The 17,808-nt window shown below is 33.5% G+C and overlaps 2 protein-coding genes across 2 annotated transcripts; both read left to right on the forward strand.

Moving 5' to 3' along the window:
• The first annotated feature begins 2,504 nt into the window (after positions 1-2,504).
• Positions 2,505-7,586, forward strand: DAL1 (E3 Ubiquitin ligase family protein). The gene is made up of 11 exons (XM_028082238.2): positions 2,505-2,821; positions 2,916-2,968; positions 4,000-4,118; positions 4,225-4,320; positions 4,576-4,713; positions 4,830-4,895; positions 5,360-5,472; positions 5,551-5,661; positions 5,850-5,896; positions 5,975-6,077; positions 7,018-7,586. Exons 1-11 carry the CDS (start codon positions 2,748-2,750, stop codon positions 7,118-7,120), a joined length of 1,023 nt encoding a protein of 340 aa, XP_027938039.1. The 5' UTR covers positions 2,505-2,747; the 3' UTR covers positions 7,121-7,586.
• Positions 7,587-9,415: 1,829 nt separating this feature from the next.
• On the forward strand, positions 9,416-10,374 carry LOC114189829 (uncharacterized). The gene has a single exon (XM_028078529.2). It carries the CDS (start codon positions 9,544-9,546, stop codon positions 10,171-10,173), a length of 630 nt encoding a protein of 209 aa, XP_027934330.1. The 5' UTR covers positions 9,416-9,543; the 3' UTR covers positions 10,174-10,374.
• Positions 10,375-17,808: the final 7,434 nt, after the last annotated feature.

Here is a 17,808-nt window from a genome sequence, read left to right on the forward strand (position 1 = left end):
ATTTAATTATTATGTTTATTATTTGTTCTTTGCATCATTTTGATCAAGTGATGTATTATAACTTTTATTAGTGTATAAAATATAGATTCATTATAATTTAAAAAATTGAAGTAAACAAACATTTAAAATATATTTTAATTTAAATATTTTTTCCTTTTATATTTTTTAAAAAATATTTTTTCCTTTTATAGTTTTTTTAAAAAATATTTTTAAAGTTTATCAACTAGGTTTCATTAATGTTTGCAAATTTAATAAATGTTTGTGTTCTCATTAAATTTTATTTGGTATTCTAATCTAAAATGTAAACAATTATAATTTATTTCAAAGTATTTGATATCAAAGAAATAACCATACTCCTAATATTGAATATTTGATAATATTATGTTTCCTTTACCGTAATTTTTATTATTTTATAAAAATTAGTTAAAATTAATATTAAAGTAGTAAGTAAACGGGTACGGGTATGAGTACGAGATTATACCCGTTACCCGGTGGGGTATGGGGATGAGACAAAAGTTTGATACCCGTTAGGTTTGGGTATGGAGATGATGATACATTTTTTTTATGGAGATGGATATGGGATAGTGAAACCCATCCCCGCTCCGCCCCGTTGCCATCCCTAATCTCAGCTATAGATGAAGACTACAATAAAAGAGGAAGACAACAATGAAAGTTGTGAGACTCACAACTTTAAAAGCTACAGCGAAAAACATAGGTAAGGATGAAGGCTGCAGTGAAAAAGCATAATGGGTCAAGATTACACAACAACAATAACTACGATATAGGATTTTAGAATGGTTAAAGACTCCTAGGATCAGGAGCTATGATACCATCTCAAATTTAAAAACAAAAATATTTTATTTCTAATACAAAATAATTAGGTCATTGATATATATATATATATATATATATATATATATATATATATATATATATATATATATATATATATATATATATATTTGATAGATTTGAAAATATTAATCAGCTAACTCTAGAAAGATAAATCCCAATTATGAAATTTATTCTAGAAACACAATCCCAGAGAATACAATTTAAATTTTCCTAATAACTAAGTAACAATTTTGACACTTTGCATGGAATATCTCTGCAAAAGTATTTCAGATCCCACTGTCTTATTCTGCAAAAGTCATTACGTGCACTGTTAGATGGGAGCATATTCGAGAAACTGGAATACATATGGACCAATTTTCAGTACTTTACCCTGAAAGAAGACATCGTAGTGCATTGCCATTTAACTCATGCTATAATGCTGGTGCCACTAACGTTATATATCAGTAGTGTTCGATAAGATGTCTGAAACTAATAACAGAAAGTTCTGATTTTTTTTTAATCGCTAAAATGTAGTATTTAAGAGCGTAACATCGATTGTTTTAGATTCTTGTAAGCATTGATGTTAAACAGAAACTAATTTCTGTATTCAAAGCATATCTCATATCTCATATCTGATTGTGTTCGGATAGCGAAAATTTTGTTTCATTTTTTATGTATTGTTATTTTATAATCTCAATTAAATAATGTTTATCTTAATTAGTTATTTAAAATAATTATTATAAATTTAACACATGACGGGCAACAATTTATTCTTAAATGACATTATACAAGTTTTGTATTAATATAATAATGTCACTGTAAAGATGCTTATATGACAATTAACGCGTGAGTGAAAATGAAGTTTCTTACAAATTAATTATATCTATATCTTTACCCTATTTTATTGAACATCTTTTTCTTTCACTGACTCTTATTTTTTCTTTTGTGATTTCATTGTGTGTGTGTAAATTAAAAATGAAGTAATTGTTAATGTTATGTTAAAGTTTTAATAAAAAAAAAATAATAATAAGAATTTGTTTTGAAAAGGAAAATAAAAAAAGAAAAATGTATACAGCTGTATATGTTGATATGTATGGATATATAAATACATGTTTAGTGAAATATTCTATCCACACATTTAAGTCACTATTGTGGCACTATACTTCTCCATACATTTTCTCCAACAAGGTTATAAAACACCTATCAATGAAATTTCAGGTGGAAAAAAGTTATATGCCTCTTTTACTGTTTATTTTATTTTGTTTATCATTTGTGTGAACTTTATATTATTGTCTCCAATCCTTTCTGTGTGACTGTGTTCATATAAAGAACAAACAGTTAATTCATATGAATAATAAAAACAACAAACAATGTCACAAGTTTAAATTATGTTTCAAAAATACTTAAAACTAAATTGTCTGAATAATTTTCTCACTAATAAATGTCAAAAGCTAATAATTTTATAAATTTATTCACTTATACAAAAAAGGAAATAGACAATATTTTACTAACTCTATTTAAAAAGAAAACTAATACTCATTAACTCTACAATTTTATTAATACAGAAATAATTATCAATTTTATTAATAATTAGCTTTGTACGAGAATAATTGATTAAATTTAATAGTTTTTGTATAATAATTTGACGCAAGGAATTTGTGAGATAGGAAAGGAAGGAGCCCATACCACGCAGGAACAACACTGTCGTCTTTCTTTTGCCCTGTCCTTCACTTTACTCCTTGCATCCAATTCCAATTCTCTAACTTTTCTCCAATTTCATTTTTCTTACGACAAATCAAAAAGAAAGCAACTTTCGCAAACCAACACAATCAAATCACAAATTCATTTCCCAACCCCAATTCCCTTTTCAATTGAAGCAATGGGTTTGGACGCTTAGTGTTGGAAGGACGAAAATGATTCCTTGGGGTGGCCTTAGTTGCTGTTTGAGTGCTGCTGCTCTTTATCTTCTCGGCAGAAGCAGTGGCAGGTATACATCTATTGCTGCCTCTTTAAATTGAATCACGTTTTTCGTTCTGCCGTTCTGGAACAACATACGTAAAAACTCCTTTTTTATGTGACAGGGATGCGGAAATTCTTAAATCGGTTACGAGGGTCAATCAGTTGAAGGAACTGGGTTTGTTTCTTTTTCGCGAACTGAATCCTCAATTGCTCGAACATTTGGTTTATTCTATACTCGTGCAAGTTTAAATTGTGTTGTTGTCGCTTTGAATAACATGATCTGAGTCACTGATCGTTAAGTTCATGCTACTTGTGGTTTCGTAAAAAACTGGTGAAACAGTATTTAGTTGTAATGTTTTTCTTTGCCAATGACCGTTGGGATTTGTTGGATATCCCACTTTTACCTGTGGCATGACCAAACCAGTGTATACAAGTGTCGGATAACCCTCATTCCATGAATTAGGTTTCGGGGTTGAGTTTGATTTAAACTCAAATTTTGAGATGATTTCAAAGCCGATCTTAGTGTTTGTTATTAGGCCTATCTTAGTGTTTATTGTTAGGTTTATCGGGATATCCATTATGGGGTTGTTATTGAATCATACCCAGATGTCCAGATTTGCAAACTTTTGCTATATTAATTAGTAATGTGGCCAAAATATCGTAAGTGGGAGACAACTTTCTCATGAGTTAGCTTTAGAAGTTCAGTTAGGACAAAACCTAAATTAAGAGGTTGTTTCAAATGTCTTGTGGTGCTATTTGTAAATTGATAGTTAAACTGGTTGAAGAAAGCTATAGATCACACTCTGTACAAGTGTTAGCTGAATTTCATGCAAGTTGAAGGTATGTAGCATAGGACAGTATTATTTGCTTTAGATTGGCCTTATTTGGCTAGCTGATAATCATTTGTCATGATATATATTCATCCTTCTTGCTATGATGTTTGTTGTGAGATACTTTTTAATTATCATTTTGGAAACAATGACTTCCTCATTTTGCATTCATTTTATGCTTGAGACACAATCCATATGATCCTGGCCTCCTTGATATGTATTCCAATTAGTACTTGGTATTAAAAGAAAAAATGTTTTACATTTCTATGGTGCTTAATCAACAAGGTTAGATGTTCTTTCATTGCATTAGTGTTTACTACTTGATAATGTGTGATGTTATGGTTTCTGATCATGCCTGGGTCTCCTCACTTTTCAGCTCAACTGTTAGATGCTGAAATATTACCCTTGATTGTTACAATTTCTGGAAGAGTTGCCTCTGAAACCCCAATTAACTGTGAGTTCAGTGGTTTAAGAGGCGTAATAGTTGAAGAAACAGTACGTATACGTAAACCATGAATATCTCCATTTCATGAGGGCATTGCTTATGTCATCTTACTCCTCTGTATTTAATATTGGAAATGTTTTGCAATTTTTCTTTTAGGCAGAGCAGCATTTTCTCAAGCACAATGATGCTGGTTCCTGGATACAGGATTCTGCTTTGATGCTATCAATGAGTAAAGAGGTTCCTTGGTATCTGGTGAGCATTTTGCCTCTGTTGAGTCTGTTCCTGTAATAAAGTTTTTTTTTAACATTTAATTATTGTTATTATTTCTTATCAGACGGATGGGATATTTGTTTGTTAGAATACTCTTTAAATCTATTAAGTGAACATTCCTCTCCTCCTGCCAATTATTAGAATTGATATATATATATATATATAATATCTGAATGAAAACCAAATGCACTTAAAGTAAACATTTAGGATTACAGTGCCTCTGTCATTGTATATTAGGATGATGGGAGTGATCGTGTGCATGTGGTTGGAGCTCGGGGTGCCACTGGTTTTGCATTACCTGTTGGAAGTGAGGCATTTGAAGAGTCAGGTCGGTCACTTGTACGTGGAACATTGGATTATCTCCAAGGTCTCAAGGTGGGAGTCTTTTCATCCATCCAATCCTTTCCGCTGGTCCCTCCAAAAATAAAAGATAAATTGAAGAATTGAGTTGCTTATTTTGTAAACTGACAAAATTGACATCGTGCTTTTAGATGCTTGGAGTCAAGAGAATTGAAAGGGTACTTCCTATTGGAACTTCCTTGACTGTTGTTGGTGAGGTAATATAATTAATTTCAAGAACATAGCTACTTAATTTCTCAAGAGTCAAGAGTGGCATTTCATTATAATCGGTATTAGCAGTGCAGATTATATGTGTAATGGTAAAAGATATAGCAGGAGTAATACTTGCCCTGCTACTTGCTGAAACAATCATTTCACTAAACACGTGTTTCAGTGATTCCTGAATCCTAGTGACTTGAATGCACAAATTTTAGATTGGAAAAACTTCTAGTTGATTATGTGATACATTTGAAGTCCAATGAACTCTACTTTAAAATTTTTCTAATTCAGATCACAGGCATTGTTGTTTCTCATCAAATCAAACACATTACAGTATATATGAGAGAAAGAAAACCCCTTTCTATTTTCAATGTATCAAGTCTAGTTCATTTTTGTGCCTATCAGATACTAATCCTTTACTGTTTTTTATTTCTTTTAATTTAATTTTTAACTTTATCATCAGGCTGCTAAAGATGATGTTGGGTCCATTCGAATTCAGCGACCTCACAAAGGACCATTTTATGTCTCTCCCAAAACAATTGATCAACTAATTGCAAATCTGGGAAAATGGGCAAGGTTACTTCACAAATGTCTGGATGCCTATTGAGAGTTTTGGTGTACCAGATTTTTTTATTGACTAAATTTTCTTATTAGGTGGTATAAGTATGCCTCTATGGGCTTGACAGTGTTTGGTGCTTATCTGATAGCTAAGCATGCTATTGGGTACATATTGGAAAGACGGCGCCGCAGCGAACTACAAAGAAGGTACACATCACTAGTGATTCTTCTCATTAGTTTTATAAACCAAATGCCATTGAAAGCGTTTAATTAGGAAAAGAGTTATACAACGTTGTTTTAATTATTAAGAGTTCACCTCTCAGCTTTAATGGGAAGTATTGCCACTGTTCAATGCACATGTCTTATTTTCAATTGGCCTTGACAATTTTAACCAGGGTTCTTGCTGCCGCTGCTGCGAAGAAGTCAGGATCAAATAATGATGGTAAATTTTAAGGCTCAATTATACTCTGTTTGCATCGCCTATTTCAGTATTTACCATAACTTTTTGGTTTTTTCTCAGTTGAAAAAGCGGACAGCTTATCAGATGTTGCTAAAAGGGATCGCTTAATGCCGGATTTGTGTGTAATATGCCTTGAACAGGAATACAATGCTGTTTTTGTTCCGTAAGCTATCAATCTCATCCTCTTTCCTGGTTGACATAAAATATTCTGCAGTCAATTTTAGACGGTTATGTGTTTTTCTTCACATGAAAACTGGCTATTATAAAAGCAGTACCACTGAGAATTACAAGCAAACTTCCAGAGTTTCATTTTTTTTTCAATCAATATAAATGATCAAGCCATTTCTTACTTATCTTTATTAAATATGGTAAATATGAAGAAAAAAATCTTATTCATCCTAAATGATTCAAAACAATGTTTGGTGGCCAAAAATATTATTGTTAACTATGTTTGAGTATTAAATTTAGTCCAGTTTTTACTGGCAAAATAAAAAATGTAACATTGCAGAAAACGTTTCCCTTGAGTTAACCTCTTCTCAGTCACTACTAAAAAAACTCATATTTCCTGTCAATTTTGTTTAAATTTTTTTTTTTGTAGGAAATACTTACAAATTTTGTTGTGAAAAAAAATTTGCAAAAAATTGCTACAAATTTTTTTGCAAAATTTTTTGTATAAAACACTTTTCGCAACAAATTTTATAGGAAATACTTGCAAATTTTATAATTTTGTAGGAAATAGTTATCCACAAAGAAATTACCTGTGAATTAAAATTCTTAGACAAAATGGTAGAAAAAAGTCTTTTCTTGCAAATTTTTTTAACAAATTTGCAAGAGAAATCCCATGTAATATGAGAATATGAGAATATGAGAATTTTTAGTAGTGAGTGTTCTGTGTGGAAGTTTTGATATTATTTGTATTATATTAACCCACCTCAATCCCAAACTATCCTCTTCTATGCTCAGGTGACTTGATTTTATACACTGTATACACACCATATGTATATGCCTGCTACAATCATTCAAACTGAGATGTTCAAAAGCAGAGTTATTTATTTAATTCCACACACTATTGAAAAGCCCCTAAGTTATATGTATGTTATCAGGTGTGGCCATATGTGTTGCTGTACAGCTTGTTCATCACACTTAACCAATTGTCCTCTTTGCCGGCGCCAGATAGAGAAGGTTGTCAAGACTTTCCGTCATTGATTATCACTATACATGGAAACCCAACTGAAAAAGTTCACATGGATGATGAGGAATTGTGCCTTAAGAATCCAAGGGCAACAAATTTGGTCACCGTTGATTATAAGTTTTAGCACCATTTCATCGTCTATATTTTTTACAGACTTTTGTCTGTGAGCAATTATGAAACCAACGGCCTTTACGGAAATATCTACATGGATTTAGCATCAAAAACTTGTAAATAGTTATCTGAACAAGTTATGTTACTTCAGTCTGTTGTAGAACTTTATTTTCTCATAGGATGTATTCTAACTTTTGCTGAATGTTTCTCTTCAGAAGTAGAGTGTGAAAACAATTTGTTAATCATACCAGGGGCTCATTGTATACTCGAGTTCTTAACTTGCGTATGAAGTTGGTACTGGATAGTTGTCTTTGTAATCACTATTTCATCATTGGCAATGACATGCATTCTCATCCATTTTTTAATAAATTCTATTACTAGTTGAAATTAGTTGGAAATTACTAATTTTGGTGAGACTAATGAACATCATTTAAGTTTTTTGTAATTTTAAACAAATTTTAATCAATAAACAATGAATGTTAGAGTGTTCCAGAACGGAAACTAATTTTAGTTTCTACATATTTTTCATAACCATTGTTTAACGTAATATGACGTACCTTGATCACTACGTCACTTTAGTGTCGGAATAAAAAAGAGAAAAAAAGGGTTCTTTTGCGTGTTTATTTGAACTAAATTTATCGCAATACTGTGAACAGGGGTCGGAAATTTGGAATATATCCTCAATCTTCGTTCATCAGTGATGAAAAGAAAGAACGGTAAAAAGGGGAATCATTTTTTTGTGAGTGGAGAACTAGAAAGTTTTTTGCGTTGAGAATAAAGGAGTAAAACTATATTTTAGGTCAATAATTTTTGGTTCTTTGCTTCAGAAACTCTAATAATGAGTGGCTTTCTTTATTTCTTGAATGGCTTGACAAGAAATTCCTTTCCAAACCGTGGGATTGTTATCAGAGCTACCAGGTACATGTTACAGAATCTGTCTAGAGGCCACAAATCGTGTAAAATTAAAAAAGCAAAATCGGAATCACTTTATTTATTTTTTTCTACAATCATGACAACAAAATTTTAACCTAAAATGTTCTTCTACCCAAACTCTTTATCACAAGTTTTACTATAGCGAGTTTATACAATTCACTGTTTGATTTTGTTTATTTATCCATCTTATATATAAAATTGGAAACAATTTATTGTTTTCATATCCTGATATATTGATATATTAACATATTTCTCTGATGAGATTGCACTGCTGGAAATGTGATAGTCATCACTGACGACATGACTAAAAAAATGGCTTTTAGTAAATTTTGATCCAAACATGAACTAACTTTAAATGTTGAGTCTGTAAACAAATTTAGCAAACATTAAACAACATAAAAAAAAAAAGCTGTTGAAGTTATTTGATTGCCATGTTAAATTTCAATTTTATTAGTTGGTTTGGATGGACATGGACTAGTGTTCATGCAAAGAATTGATCCATTACAGTATGCATGTAAAGTTTGTAGGCGCAGCCTAATCTTTTTAAGCACTATATTCAGAAAACTTAAAATGATGAACAAGCACCTGAGAGACAAACTATTAAAGAATTTCCACGTGATTTCTTCAGATTCCTTTTATAAATCGGAATAGGATTCTACTTGTTCAAGAAACAATAATTTATATATATTCTAATAGTACCATGTTGTAGATTTTTCTATTTCAATGTCATGCATACTTTTCCTTTCTTTTTTGGTGTTGCGTTACACAAACAAACACTGGGTTTAATCTGATGATTAGACGTCATTTTTCACCAAAAAGCCACTATTGTTAATCTTCACATATCACAGGGACCAGTAGAATCACGTTTTCTGACAAGGAAACTAACATGATTCTTTGTTGCAACTTGGTTTTGATTATTTCTCCATCTTCTACTTGGAGACAACTGAATCCTATGCTCCTTTGAAAGTCCTTATGTCAGTTATCAAATTTCAATTTTCTCCCTTCTTTTTTCCCTGTACTAAGCTGTCAAATATGCCAATAAGAACATAGCATGGTGTGTTGGTTTTACTAGTTTGTTTCAGCTCAAGGTGGATACATATATAATAAAATAATTGTTAAGGTGAGAAGAAAGTGGTGGGAATTGATCCCTGCCATGGAAACTAAGAAAAAGCAACCTCATTAGCTGTTACGAATCTTATCCTAATGGTTTCTTCAACAACAATTGGTTCTCTCAAAGGATCACATTTCAAAAGAAGATGTTTGTTTTTATTTTTCAAATATCATTGTCTTTTCATTTTTCCTTTCCACACTCAAGATAACCATTAACACAAATATATATCCTCACACAACACCCCACAATATTCTGAGCTTAACCCGATTAAGTAATCACACTATGGACAAAAACAATGGCTCAAACTCTTCTGTGTGCAACAAAATCCGTCAAGCACTTGCAAGCAACCTTGCTGTTCGAACCGTTCAACGCATCACAAGCTTCAATCAAGAACCTAAACCACTCACCAAACATCCAAAAACACCTTCTTCCATCACTAACATTCCTATCCAAAACAAACCACACTCGAATCATAAGGCTCACAGACAAGGACCAGGATCAGGATCAGGAGCAGTTCCAATAAAGCTTGATCACTCAGCAGTCTCAAGTGCAGCAAAAGGTGCAGAAAGAGCAAACAAAGTTGCTATAAAAGGTGAGCCTCATGCACAGCGTGTTCCCATGCAAGGGTATAAACAACAGGGTCATGGGGTGCTCTCAGAATCACCACATGGTAAGAAAATTGACATCAATGACCATTTCAAAGATTTCATTCAACAAACGAGGGAGAAAATGATGAGAAGCATGACGAACATTGGTTGGGGTCAGAACAACCATGCGGCTGCACCAGATCATGAGCCTCAGCATGGTAGCCACAAAAATGAAAGCCATTTTTCTGACTTTATTCAGCGCGCTAGGAAGAAGCTCAGAACTACAACTACTGTTCGAAAGAATAATTACACGAAGAAAGAGTGAGAGTCTGAATATTGAAGAAGCTTGATCAGTAAGTAGTATTGCTGGTGTGGTGTGGTGTGGTAAATTATGAGTTCAGGCCATCCCTTATCGGGATATGCATGCATGATATTTCTTTCTTATATATATGTTGAACTCTTAATACATTGATCTATATTTTGAATTCAGTTAAATATTCTCTATAAAAAGATGTTCTTGAGTGAATTTTCTTCTTCCCCAGTAAATTTAAAAAAAAAAAATTAGGAGGAATTAAAAGTGTCATATATCAGATCATATAAAATCCACAGAAGGTAATTAAGCTTGACATACTAATGCAGCCATAGTTTACATGAGACATTTCGCAAATCAGAATATATACGAAATATAGACATACCGAACAAGATTCCCATCTAGTATACGACAACAATCTTTGAGTGGTTCAATAATTTGATTAGGGAAATTAAGGATGGTCATGGGAATTTTTCAAAATTCAATCTAGATTTAGTTTAAATCCAATAAGATTTAGTATAAATCCAATAAAATAGAATGGATCTATAATTCAAATCCATTTTAATTAGATCAGAATTTGAATTTTTTTCAATTCAATTTAAATTGGATTAGTTCTAGATTGTATCTACTTTATTAATTAGATTAAATACAATAAAATCTAACTAAAATACCTGGTTATTAGATCAATCAGACATGGGTCGGGCTGACTCGGTTCGACCTAGGTCTAGGCAGACTCATGTTGATCTGGGTCTACTTCATTTTGCTTGACTTGGGTTTGATTCACTTTGCCAAATCCAAAGCTTACCTGAGTCAACCTGGATTGTTGGGCTGATGAAAACATGTCTTGAAAAGTTTCATATTGTTTAGAATAACCTAGGGGGTGGGTATTAGTGATTATATAATGGGCTTTAAGTCTATGATGTTCCTTGTCCCAAGTCAAAGACACTTTGAGCTAGTGTTTGATTTTTCTTATTCTATTGTAATAGAATGTTGTGAGGTGTAGCTAAATTCTTGTTTTGGATGGAGCGGGTGTACTTGGGGTTAAAGGGTTGAGAGTGTTGTCTGTGTGTTGTAAAAAATTGCACATAGTGATTATTCTCTGTGGTCGAGGTTTTTCTCCATATTTGGAGTTTCTAGTTATATTCTCGTGTTCTCTGTTTAATCTTATTTCTCTGTTAATAGGGTGATTCTTGGGGGAAAAAACGGTAATGTTCTTAATTGATGATTCATTTTTTTCAACAAGTGGTATAGAGCTATGGTTCGGTAGGATTTTTTCTCAGTATGCTATGTGGTTGCAGCGTAGTCTGATCTTCCACATTAGAAAAGATTAATTCCTTGTTGTTGGAGAATCATCCTTGGTTGTTGAAGTTGCAATGAGAAATTTGATGGAAGGATCATTGTCAATGTTGTGTTGACGCGGTGAATCTGTAGCTGGGTTCGTGGAGGTGCATGGGCTATGAGTCCTATTGGATCTACAACGGAGTTCGCGTATGGTGAGATGCTCCTAGATCTGCGGAGGAGGTCGCAGTTGGTGCATGCATGGCCTGGTGATTGATGTACGATGGAGATATGATTTGTGTGAGTTATAGTTTGCGACATGTGCATGAAGGAAGTACTCTGCGATTTACAGATCTGCTCGATGAGAGTCAATGGTGGTGCTATGTCAACAGGTGTTACGTCGATGGGTGTTGTGTCTCCGACAATGGAGTCAAATGGCACGATGGCTGCAAAGTGCGGATGTTCAATCTATGGCTTTGTGCAAGGTTCGGTGGTTTTGTATCATGGGTTGCAACATTGTTCTGAAAAAGGGTGTATGATGTTTATGCACGAACATTGGCTAATATTTGTGCAAGGTGTGTGGTGATTATACATGAACATTGGTTAGCATTAATGCAGGGTGCATGGAAATTCTTAGGATGACTTAATTCAAAGTGGAAATTTTGGGGATGGTTTGATTCCAAGTGGAAATTCTTGGGATTGTTTGATTCCAAGTGAAAATTATTCGGATTGTTTAAATTCAAGTGGAAATTCTCGGGACGATTTGATTCCAAGTGATACTCTTAATGGTGGAATATGATTGTTGGTATAGGCAATGAAGATGTGTTTATTTTAATCAAGGTGGAGAATGTTGGGTTGATGAAAATAACACATCTCAAAAAGTCTCACATTGTCTAGGATAACCTAGGGAGTGAGTATTGGTGACCATATAATGGGTTCTAAGTCCAAGATTTCTAATTCTTTTGTAATAGAGTGTTGTGAGGTGTAGTTAAATTCTTGCTCTGGAGGGTATGGGTGTACTTGGGGTCAAAGTTTTGAGAGTGTTTTCTATGTGTTGTACAAATTTGAACATAGTGATTGTTCTCTATGGTCGTGGTTTTTCTCCGTATTTGGAGTTTCCACGTTATATTCTTGTGTTCTTTGTGTTAATCTTATTTCTTTGTTAATATGGTGATTCTTGGGGGGTAAAGATGGTAATGTTCTTAATAGATGATGTGTTTTTCCCTACAATAATCCATTTGACTTGACCTGGGCCTAAGCCGACCGGGCTCCACTAGGGCTTGGGTTAACTTGGCTCCACATGGGTTATTGCCAACTCAACTTGACTTTAGGCTTGAGAAAACTCTGCCTAAAATCTCGACCCAGGTCCACTCGTCTCTACCTTCAACCTAGGTCAACTCAACTAGACCTTTAGCTAGGATTGACTCATCTCGAGCTTCGGTCGGGACTGACTTGCCATGACCTTGAGTTCAGACTGCCTTGTTGCGACCGACTAGGCTTAACCTTTGACTGAGGTCCATGTTAGGCTGTTGGAAAGGGTCAACTCAATTCAACATTCATAACCGGTCAACTTTACTCCACATTCTGCCCGGGTCAACTTGGTTTGGACCAACTCGACTCGACTTTGAACCTGGGCCGACTTGTTTCGATTCTTTTTCCTGAGCCAACTCACTTGACCTTTACATTGGGCTAACTCGTCTTGATTTTTTGACAGGGTTGACTCTACTCGACCTTCAACCCATAATGACTTGACCTTTGACCTAGATTTGATGGACTCAACTTGACCTTTATTTTTGGCAAACATGGCTCGATTCTTCGGCCCAAGTCGACTTTGCTCGACCTTCAACTAGGGTAACTCAGCTCAACCTTCGACTAGTGTCGATTTGCCTCGATCTTTGGTTCAGACAAACTTGCTTCGACCTTTGACCGAGGTTGACTTGACTCAACCTTCGACCAAGGCCGACTTGGCTCAAACCTCGGATAGGGCAAACTTGGTCGACTTGACTCGACTTTCGGTCGTAGCCAATTATGTTTGACCTTCAACCGAGGTTCATGCAACTAGGCCTGCGACCGAGGTCGACTCGACTTGACCTTTATACCCAGTAAACTCTACTCGACCTTCGACCTAAGTTGATTTGGTCCAGGCCGACTCAATTCCACCTTCATCTTAGGCCGACTCATCTCAATTCTTATGTGTGGGGGTAACTTATCTTAACCCTCATACTAGGATAACTCATCTCAATTCTTCAACCTGGGTTGACTTAGTGACCTTCGACCCATACTAACTCGACTTGATCTTTGACCCGTGCTGACACGATTTGGGTCATATCGGCTCAACCTTCATACCGGGAGAACTTGGCTCGACCTTTAGTCTAGGGAAACTCGACTTTATCTAGGTTGATTTGACTCTACCTTCGTCTTAGGCTGACTTTGCTCAATCTTCGTCTTAGGCTGACTTTGCTCAATCTTCGTCTTAGGCTGACTTTGCTCAATCTTCGTCTTAGGCTGACTTTGCTCAATCTTCGTCTTAGGCTGACTTGACTCAACTTTCGAATTAGGTCGATTCGAATCAATTAGGGATCACAAATAAACTCATCCGTGTAAGTATTTTCTAAACCCATCACTATTAGGACGAAAAATCTCCGCATTGACTAGGTACTATGTGAAGTTGCAACATTTGCATATTGATATTTTAAACTGTACCACAACTTACATATTGAGAATGGTCTCAAATGGAAGTATTTTAAAAGAGTGTCAGTATAGTGCTATTGATTTAATTATGCTGAAAGATAAAAAGTTTAACGAAAGTTGTTTCTACTAAGGGTCAAATTTAAAAAATATATTTAATAAGTATTTGATTTCATGTAATTCTTCTTTATTTTTGTTTTTGTAAATAATGAAATTTGTTGGATGAAGCGTTGGTTATGCTCTGAAATTAAAACAAGCGTATTAGATATTATACAAATTTAAAAGCATAATATTGAAAAGGAAAATTAAAAAATGTTATATACTATTTTCATAATTCACTCGTACCTGACAACTAACGATCCTATCAATCGCAAGAATCTTACATGTTGTAAGCTTTTTATGTATTAAAAACTTGTTAAAGTAGGTATTAATAACTTGTTTGAATTACACTACATTGTTAAGTATTGATCACATAATTTTGGATACAAATTATATATTTCTTTAGGAAAAACACTTTTCTAAAGCGAGATTAATTTTAATGTAGATTACTTAGGGAATTGTTTTGGTGAAAAGTTTTCTAGGACCTTTCATTAGATTGTTTACGTTATTTTAAAGAGAAAAACTTCTCTTATTCATAGAAATGATTCCCCCAGTATGCTTCTTAATAGAGGAATGAAAAACCAACTCCATTCTCCACTCAGAGAGGAAGAAGGAGAGAACTCGTTCCAGAAGCTATAATATACGCTCACAAAAGCTTGTCCCAATAATTCTATTATAGAAAGGTCATTCTGAAACGCCTTTCATGTGTTTTGAAAAGTTCTTTTCCGAAAGTATTACATACGTTCTGGTTCCAAAAATCTCGTTCCAGAAAATATTACACGTGTTCCAGATATCTTATTTTGGAAATCCTGTTTTGAAAATCATGTTTCAGTTGTTTTGAATGATTTCTAAAACACATTATCCGAAAATTACTTTTATGAGGGATAGAATGTTCATTCTAAAAAGTATGAGGGTGGAATTAGGAAATATGAGAGTGCAGGTAGAAAAATCCCATTTTTCTTTAATGACATGGACGACAACTTCTTGCTGCACCTCCATATATTTCAACCTGCATCTCGCTTGTGAGATGATCTATTTATCCTTATCTTCTTTATTTCATTTTCTTCTTCCTTCACAAGTCCCTCACCTCTCTCCCCAACTCCTCCTCTAGTTTTTGGTTTAGACCCACCATCGGAACACTTTTTGCCATTGTTAGGAATTACGTTAGGAACCGTTTTTCTTGTTGTACTAAAGATTGTTTTTTGTTTTCGTTCTTGCAAGTGTATATTCCGGAATATAATTGTACAATTTAAAATATATTTTTTATAATTCAAAATGTACAATCTGAAATATAAAACTTCTATTCTAAATTATACATTTTAGACATGTCCAAATGGTACATTCTGAAATTAAAAATTAAAAATTTAAACTAAAGAATAAAATTAAAATTTTAAAGTATATAGAAGTATAGGTAGGGATGACAACAATAAGATGGGATAAGTTTCATTATTCCATATCCATTTACAAAGTAAAAATTTATTCTCATTCACATACTCAATGTGTATAAAATTTTTGTTTCATTTCCATCTTTATCGGGTAACGGATATACTTTCATACCCGTATCCATACATGTTTTCTTATTGTTTCAATATCAATTAATTATTTTTTCTATACAAAAGTAAAAATCACATAAAAGAAAATATAATATTATCAAATATTCGATATAAAAAAGATATATTCTCATATCTTTAGTGTCAAATATTTTATAAAGAAATTATAATTGGTTAAATTTCAAATCAGAATAACAAATAACAATTAGATAAAGGGAAAAATCATGTAAAATATTTCACAATTAACATAAATAACATTTCACAATCAAAACATCTATAAATTTTGCAAACATTAAGGAAAACAAAAGACATCCCTTTATAGAGAACATTGTTTTAGATGTTTAAATTTGAAAGATGAAAAAAGATGTACAAGTCCTAAACAACAAAAAGCTACAAAATACATATGAAAGACCCAAACACAAAGGGTGTAACTTCAAAAAAATCATAATTAAAGTCATGGCTTCTAAACACGTCATCTTCTGTGTTGAAGTTCATGCCTTCTGTTGGATCTGTGTCGTGCTGGATGAGGAAGGGAATTTGGGTGTGTTGCCTAGGATGCTTCAGTTGCTTGAGTTGTTTGTGTTGGTGCCTCGTATGATTCTTCAAGTGGCTAACTTGTTTGTGGTGGTTGTTGGTAAAATGCTCCATGTGGGTGACTTGTTTGTGGCGTTGCTTGGTTTGTTGCTTGACCTATCTGAGGTAATTTTGTTGGTATCCCGCTTGAGCTGACTCATTTGTAGTGCTGGTTTTGATTGAGGCAGTTGGGGGCAAGTCTTTCTATTGTGCACAAGTTCTTTACATATTCCACATTTTTTTTCGTAAACCACATTTTATTAACTATTTTTCATTCTTATTCAACTCTTAAGCTTCAAGTCTTCTTTTCTTTTTTGGTTTTCTAGGTAGAAGTCTTTTAGGTAGAGGCAAAACATCAGGAAATTATATAACATCCTATAGTTGGTCACAACTGGTATGGTATATGATTGATTATTATGTCTGTTCATATGTTGAAATTTTAAACCAGTGAGGGATGAAGTCTTCTGCATTAAAATTGAGAAATTTCATTGCAACCAATGAGTGATAACAAGGGATCCTAATGATACTCAATTTCCTTCAATTGCATTCTCTGTTATCTATGTTCACAACAAAGTTCTTTCCATTGAATGTGTGCATAACCTAAAAAAATTTATTTGTTGACGACCTGCCATAATAAATAGAAAGTTGATGACAACAGAACCTTTGTAGTACACTTACAAAGAATCAGAAATGCTGATAGTGAGAATTAAACTACCTTGGTATCCAATTTTTCGTTTCTTCCGAAATCTAAGACATATTGACCCTTCTTATGAGGTCACCTTCCATCATGTAAAGTCATATTTCTTCCATCATGGTGATTATAGGCTTAGCCCTTGCACATAGGTCTCAGTGATGTTATTCACCAATTTGTTTGATATTCATATAATTTCTTCTACCATACTTGTATTATCATTTAACAATGACATATACTAGTCAAAATTAATGATAAGAAAACATAATTTTTTTGGAAACAACAAGGCTAGTAGTGACCAAGGTCTGAGTGACATGAGTTATTAACAAATTTGAAATACAATCAACTAATATTGATAGTAAAACAAACTCTCACCTTGGCAGACTCAAATTACCATGGCTAGCTTGCTTTGCTTAGCCAACCATTGATGAGGTAAATCCATATACAATTTAGTGAGCAATACAATTTAATGTAGTTATGTTAAGGGTGTTGCCATTAAATGTTTGAATGCGTCAACATTAACTTTTTTAATCATCCTCATATCTCTCTCCCATTGTTGTGGACAAGTGCTTGTAGTTGCCTTCCAAATCAAACGTTTCAAATTTTTTCTAGGGAATTTCTTCCTAAAGTTTGCATATAAGTGGCACATACAAAATCTCTGGTTAGCTTAGGCAAGAGTAATTGTATAGCATGCAACAAAGCCTATTAAAAATTAAATTATAAGTACATGTTCACTAAGGTTAAAACAAAAACATAAATTGTAATACATAC

This window comes from Vigna unguiculata, chromosome 7 (assembly GCF_037176805.1).
Source record: "Vigna unguiculata cultivar grain cowpea cultivar isolate G323 ecotype 2 chromosome 7, ASM3717680v1, whole genome shotgun sequence".
NCBI classification, from domain to species: Eukaryota; Viridiplantae; Streptophyta; class Magnoliopsida; order Fabales; family Fabaceae; genus Vigna; species Vigna unguiculata.

What these genes read in the sequence shown, in the direction of transcription:
- DAL1 (XM_028082238.2), top strand. Translation starts at nt 2,748, where the DNA reads ATGATTCCTTGGGGTGGCCTTAGTTGCTGTTTGAGTGCTGCTGCTCTT. An exon ending in CAATCAGTTGAAGGAACTGG is followed by an intron (nt 2,969 to 3,999) that starts GTTTGTTTCTTT and finishes CTCACTTTTCAG; the next exon opens with CTCAACTGTTAGATGCTGAA. An exon ending in CGCAGCGAACTACAAAGAAG is followed by an intron (nt 5,662 to 5,849) that starts GTACACATCACT and finishes AATTTTAACCAG; the next exon opens with GGTTCTTGCTGCCGCTGCTG.
- LOC114189829 (XM_028078529.2), top strand. Translation starts at nt 9,544, where the DNA reads ATGGACAAAAACAATGGCTCAAACTCTTCTGTGTGCAACAAAATCCGT.